General features: G+C 37.4%; 1 protein-coding gene across 1 annotated transcript in view; it reads right to left on the bottom strand.

Moving 5' to 3' along the window:
• The window catches only part of LOC113233940 (short-chain specific acyl-CoA dehydrogenase, mitochondrial-like), a 14,392-nt gene extending 8,079 nt beyond the window's left edge, over positions 1–6,313 (bottom strand). The window contains exons 1-5 of the mRNA XM_026469176.1: positions 6,288–6,313; positions 5,455–5,753; positions 2,664–2,825; positions 891–957; positions 335–364 (exon numbers count right to left, since the gene is read on the bottom strand). Coding sequence (XP_026324961.1) covers positions 335–364; positions 891–957; positions 2,664–2,825; positions 5,455–5,753; positions 6,288–6,313 — 584 coding nt within the window. The remainder of the gene's footprint in view (positions 1–334; positions 365–890; positions 958–2,663; positions 2,826–5,454; positions 5,754–6,287) is intronic.
• Between the last annotated feature and the right edge of the window lie 507 nt (positions 6,314–6,820).

Consider the following 6,820-nt stretch of genomic DNA (forward strand, 5'->3'; position numbering starts at 1 on the left):
TTTATTTATAAATTTCACAAATAAATGAACAAATCGCAAATTTACGTTTTTCTAAAGTGATTACTTCCACCAAAAACAACCAATAAGCTTTAGTTATTCATTAATTTAGATTAATTAATTCCAGGCACTTTTGGATATGCTGAGGACAGCAGTTGTGGATAGATACTTGTCCGATACAAGGGCCAGTGGTGAAGAGCTGATCTTCTTCTTCAGTTACTTGGAATAGACCTGTCGTCCAGTTTGAACTTCGGTAGATACATTGAATCCATCCAATTGATTGATTGAATAAATAAAGGCCACGAATGCAGCCAGGAAGCTTGACATCCTTTCCAACGTCAGTAGTGACTTCACACTGGGACAGTTGCTACAACTGTACCAAGCAAAAGCGGTTGTGTATGGATTACTACCGCCATCTATGGGATGGATCTGCTAAATACCAACTGGCCACCTAGTACTGCTACCTTACCTATATCTGCCGCCAAGCAGTAATGTCAGCATTACTGTGTTCCGGTTTTAAAGGGGTGCTGGTGAAATTACAGGCACATGGAACTTGTCAACTTATGTCTCAAGATGACAGGCGCAGTTGTAGTGCCCCTCAGATCTTTGCTCTTTTAAAGCTCTGAGTGGTACTGTAACTGTTATGGACAGGCGTGTAGCTTACCATCAGGAGCACGGCTTGTTCGTCCCGTCACATGATATTATAAAATATGTAATCATTCCGCCACGGAATGAATTTTCACCGTCAAGGGACTAGACTTAGACTGGCGTTCCATCACCACCAGTAACTAATCCTAGTGGTTGCTTGAACATATCTCGGCTTGGTTTGGATTTGGTGGAAGATCAGCCTGACTGTGATAATATTCTTAATGTTAAAAGTATAGATTAATTACCTGACACCTATTATAGGCTCTTTCTTCCCTCTGAAGACTCCCTCAGTGTCGAGGGGGACCAGAAAACCTGAAAAATTTTAAGCAAATCACCCAATGCAACTTCCATACGTTTCTCACATGTGGCGCCAACGGCAAAAAAGACCGTTTAAACGCTATAGAAAGATCTGCAACGAGCACATAGAGAAATTCGTAAGATCTGCTGCCGACTCGATCTGTAGTTCAGTTGGTAAGAGCAATGGCCCCGGCGTGGCAACACAAGCTGGTTTGGGTCCAGTCAGATCGAAAGACTTTTTCTTTGTGTTGTTTATGTCAATAATAATAACAAACTGGTGGAGTATTTTATGTTTATGTGAGTATCAAAAAATATATGAATATCATGGTAGTAAAAATATCATGATATTCAATAAAATAAATCGACTCATCAGTAGAACAAAGACCCATCTGCAAGACTGCTTATTCTCAGGACACTGTACATTTCTATCTTTGTTCTTCGCTGTGGATATCAGATCGACTGTTGTTCGATTTTATATTTCCGAAACGAAATAACATAATACAAATTCTGAATACACGTATAGAGAGGCCTTAGGTTCAATAACGAGATCATGTATTTATCCTCTTTTCGCTTTATAATCGTATCGGACTCTGTTCTTCGGAAGAGTCGAAATATTAATCAACATTAACACAGAGCATCCAATAACTTATTTAATTATTAATTATGATGATTACTTTAAGGTTCAATTTACATTGTAGCGGAACAAAATGGAAGTGAATTTTTGTAACAACAGGTTGCGCGTGTTCAGGAGAATTCTTATACAGTTTCGGAAATTCTAGCAGCTACCGTATCGTATCTACATTGTACGTTAACAATTTACATAATATTTACAAAGTTCAATTATACTATGTACAATTTCATTACAAAAACTCGCTTACATTTCCTTTCCGTCTTGCGTCAATGTAAATTGAAACTAAGATCATTTCATTATTTATAATAATATTATATAAGCTTCTTACTATGAGTACTAAAAAATGAAGTTTTTTTTAAATTAAAATTTACAATTTAATTATACATTATTTTCATAAATTTAATTCAATTTATTTTTCCTATGCTTATGGGAAAAGAGCTCTAAGTGTATGTATGCATGTTTAACATCAATTGTAAAAGTGTGTATAAGAACAATGCAACACGACCTCAAGCGTTATCATAACCTGCGGTTTATGATAATCGGCGTCGTACATTTGCATATCTAATAAGTAGCGATAGGTAATTGCAAGACTTGCGAGACTCTAGCAGCAAGACCGAGACCAAGACTGAGGGTCGTATTCCAGAACTCTACTCAATGCTCAAGTCAGGATTTGAGCAGACTTGAGTATGATTTCAAGCACTGGAAATACGACCCTAATGGCAAGGACTTGAGTATTATTTTCAGTGCTCACTGCAATACTCAAGTCCTGACTTGAGCATTGAGTAGAGTTCTGGAATACGACACTCAGTGTGCAATACTAAGACCAGGTGTACCGACGCAAGACCACGACTGAGGTTAGTCTTGCCTTGGGCTTGCATTGGGCAACGCTAGTCGTAATATGATTCGACGTAATGGGAGTCGTCATAATGGAACTCTTCGTAATGAGACTCGTCGTAATAATAATACAATTCGAAGCAATAGGAAGAGACTAAATAGAATTCGTCGCAAAGGTACAGTTCTCCGAAATGCGCCTCGACGTAATGGGACTCGACGTAAGTTCAAAGTTAAATAAATAACCTAAACAACTTACACGCAATACCCTTATGCTTAAGCTCAGGGTCAAACGTAGCGAAGACCGCGGCGGCGGAGCCTTCAATGGCTGACGTCACCCAACTCTTCTTCCCATTCAGAATCCAGAAGTCCCCATCGAGGCGCGCCATTGTCTTAATGTTCGCTGCGTCACTGCCCGCTCCTAAGATTAATGGAATCATATTAGAAATAAGCCAGTATTATGTGAATAAGAAACACTAAAATGATGTTATAATATTGGCTTTTGGAATGAACAGAAGCTAATTTCACGCGGCAACAGGATTTCAGATATAATTTGCCAAGATCTGAAGCACTCTAGAAAGAAATAACAGCGGCAACAACAGAGGACTAGAAGAAACTATAAAGACTGCAAGCTAAGTATTTCTAAACATTTTCTACAGCGCAAGCTTCTAAATGATAACCTGTCTGTCTTGTCGCTTCGGTATTTATTACAATTCCTGTATTTGCAATTATTATATATTAGTAATTGAATATTTATATTTTTAATTAATTATCGTGTATTTGCTGCTCTTTTTTATTAAGTTTTATCCGTCAAGTTTTAACATTTTCTACTCTATAGTACACTAACATAAACACATAGTTTCGACTTTCGCTGATAATGCACAAAATCAGTGCGTTGCTTTTGAAGAAAGCTCACACTGAGCTAAGTGTGAGGTCAGACGAGCGTAATTTTGTGAGTTGTGAGTTACGTTTTTTGAGTTGCGCAGTTTGCGCTGCATTCCGACTCATACAAAAGTATGGTTTGTTTCACACGACGACGCAAAATGAGTTATCTGACTGACTTTCGGTCGCATCGTGCGTCGGGCTGGCGAGGGTGGAGGTAGGGGTGAGGGAAGGGGTCACTTTGGTATAGGATGCGCGTGAATATAGACGTTTCTTGCGAAAATGTTTAATGTTGAGGTTGAACATAATTCTTGAAAAACATTTATTGGCATGTGGTAGTACTTAACAAATTGATCTGGACGTTCACATAAACTTGTATATAATATATGAAATCCTGAAATGGATGTATCCAGCTTCTTTTTCGAACATCGTCTTCTAATGCTTCACAAATGCATACTATTTTTAATGGATCCATTACACTATTACGACACAAACACCCCGTATAAACGCTTAAAAGCAACTGAATAAAATACGTTCGTCTGGCGCTCCAACCGAATTTCGGTCCAACGCAAAAAAACGCAACTCACAACTCACAAAATTACGCTCGTCTAGCCTCACACTTAGGGTAGTATTCTAGAACTCTATTCAATACTCAAGTCAGGATTGCACTGGCAACACAAGCACTGGAAATACGACCCTAATGGCAGGGACTTGAGTATGATTTCTAGTGCTTTGAATCATACTCAAGTCCTGACTTAAGCATTGAGTCGAGTTCTAGAATACGACCCTTAGACTTATTAGGCTTGCTGAAGTACAAATAAATTGTTTTTTTTTTATTGGTTTAGATTATTTAGTTTCTTTTTTGTATGATTTTGTGGATATTCCAAGTTTCAAGGATTCGCACGAAGAATTTCGCTTCAACATTTATATGGCGAACGGCTATGGAGTGGGATTCCCTGCCTGTAGACTTATTCCCTAGAATGCTATAACTTGGGCCTTTTCAAGACGAGAGTAAATAGGTATTGTTTAGGTGTGCATGCTCTATCGTCGACCTCATCTTCACTTTTGATGAAAAGATCATCTGATGAGATGAGCTAATTTTAACTTCTGTTTCAGTTTGGGTGCATTACTCAGAACACTCATCATACTGTAACCTATTTGTACAGCCCAGTGCCGCGTAGAGGCTCCTCTCATACAAGGCTTTAGGCCATAACTCGCCATGCTAGTCCAATGCGGGTTGGGGACTTCATTGTGAACCTTCTTCGATATGCAGGTTTCATCACGAAGTTTTTCATCACCGTATCTGTACCATGTAACGAGTTGAATCCTGGCGTCCTTATATATAGTGGTGACTAGTTTATTTTTATGTTTATCTAATGCACCCGGATGATTTAAGTTTACTAAAAGATTAATAGGTGAAATAATTCGGGTGAATTAAGTTAACGCACCCGTTTTTGTTTCGATATTGTTTTTAACCGACTTCAAAACAAGGAGATTCTCAATTCGCATGCACATTTTTTTTAAATATGTTACGCGATACCTCTTATTAACTTATTTCTCAAATTTATGAACCGATTTTGATGATTATTTTTTGTTGGAAAGAGGGTACCTCAGAAGTGGACTCATTTCAATTTGAAGAAAATGTTTCACCTCTAAGGATGGCAAACTAGGGGATTCATGAATTTAGAGGTCGGTTATTTTAGTACTCTGTACAGAGATTATATATTGCTATGTGCCCTGAGTGGTAAGTCAATAAAACATATATTACCTAATTACATCAATCAAATGACAGCGGCATGCACCTCTATGGCACTCCCAAGATTTAATTAACCAAGACTTTTTGGTAGCTGTAGGGCTCCTTATGAAAGAGTTCGTCCAGGGAAGTACTGCCACCTTACCTATTTCTGTCGAATGTGAGCATTACTGTGTTACGGTTTTGAAGGGTAAGGGTGCTGGTGAAATTACAGACACATGGGACTTAGCCATCTGTCTCAAGGTGACAGGTGCAGTCGCAGTGCTCCTCAGATTTTCGTGATTTAAAGCACTGAGTGGCACAGCAACTGTTATGGACAGGCGTGTCGCTTAGCACCAAGTGCACGACTTGTTTGTTCCACTACTTGGTACTATTTAAAAAGACCTAGACTAAATAACTATAAAATTAAACTTACCAGGTTCACTCAATGCAAAACATCCAATCGCACCTTTAGTAAAATCGGTTAAAAATCGCTCCTTCTGTTCTTGTGTGCCCTTTTCGTTAACCAAGTTTACGTATAAGAAGTTATGTATGCACAAGATCATCCCAGTGCTGGCGCAACCACGGGAGATCTCTTCGATGGCTACAGCGAGAGACAGGTAGTCGAGCCCTAAGCCTCCATCGTCTTCGGAAACTGACGCTGCCATAAGGCCCAGATCCGTTAACTTCTTTATCTGAGAATAAAGATAAGCAAAATATTTCCAAGTGCTTGTTCTATTTCCAAAATATCGTTAAAAACCAAAAACAAAGATCTGCAACAAACACACGGAAAAATTCGTGAGATCCGTTGATTCGTTCCGTGCCTTAGTTGGCATAACGTCGGGCACTGTTTGCTGGGAGACGTTGGTTCGAATCCAACCGGATCGAAGTGATTTTTTTCTAAATGTTCGATCTTTGTTTAATAATTATAATTATAACAGACTAGTGGGGTATTTCACAAAAAATAATTTAATATCAATGTGGTGAAACATCCACATTAAAAAAATCTTAGTAACTAGTTTGTTATAATTATTAATACAAAGATCAAACGACGAACGACGTCTTCTTCTAACGATTAGTTCGGTTTTTGTATTAATAATTATAACAAAGTAGTGGAGTAATTTCACAAAAAAAATTAATATCAATTCAATACAAAAACTTATTAACTGTTCTGACGTTAAAGCGGTGCGTTAAAGAGAGATCGATAGTTCGTACTGGGGCGGCATGTACCTATGGTAAGGTACATTTGTATTTGTTTAGAAACAATACCTATCGCCAATAGTGAAGGAAAACATAATGACAAAACCATGTCGAAGTAGGTTCACAACCCTTGTAAAACGTACTAAGTCCCCAACTCACATTGGGCCAAATATAAAGAAAAAAGATACATTTATAAAACAGAGATATGTAAGTTATATGACATTGATATCAGATAGGCGAGACAATTGTGTATTTGTTTTTTCACTGATATGCTAGTTATGTCATGGATAGATAACAAAGTAGCTCTGAGTTTGTAACAATATCTTCAATGAAAGTATTAAAGATACCAGTGACTACAGATATGGAGGAATTGAATGAATAAAGCGTATTTTAATATACCAAATTACTGCTTTAATGTTATTTTATTTATTTATTTATATATTTATATTCAGGTCCTTAAATACATGCCTCATAAACAAACATACATAATGAATCATACAATGCTAATACTATTTATTTATTTACTTCTTGTTTTTAATCTAGTTACAAGTTTCAATTTCAAACCTATGTATTCAGCCTTGTAATGACAATCATTGAAGATT

Source organism: Hyposmocoma kahamanoa, unplaced genomic scaffold (genome assembly GCF_003589595.1).
Source record: "Hyposmocoma kahamanoa isolate Upper Pololo Valley unplaced genomic scaffold, ASM358959v1 80, whole genome shotgun sequence".
Taxonomy (NCBI): Eukaryota; Metazoa; Arthropoda; class Insecta; order Lepidoptera; family Cosmopterigidae; genus Hyposmocoma; species Hyposmocoma kahamanoa.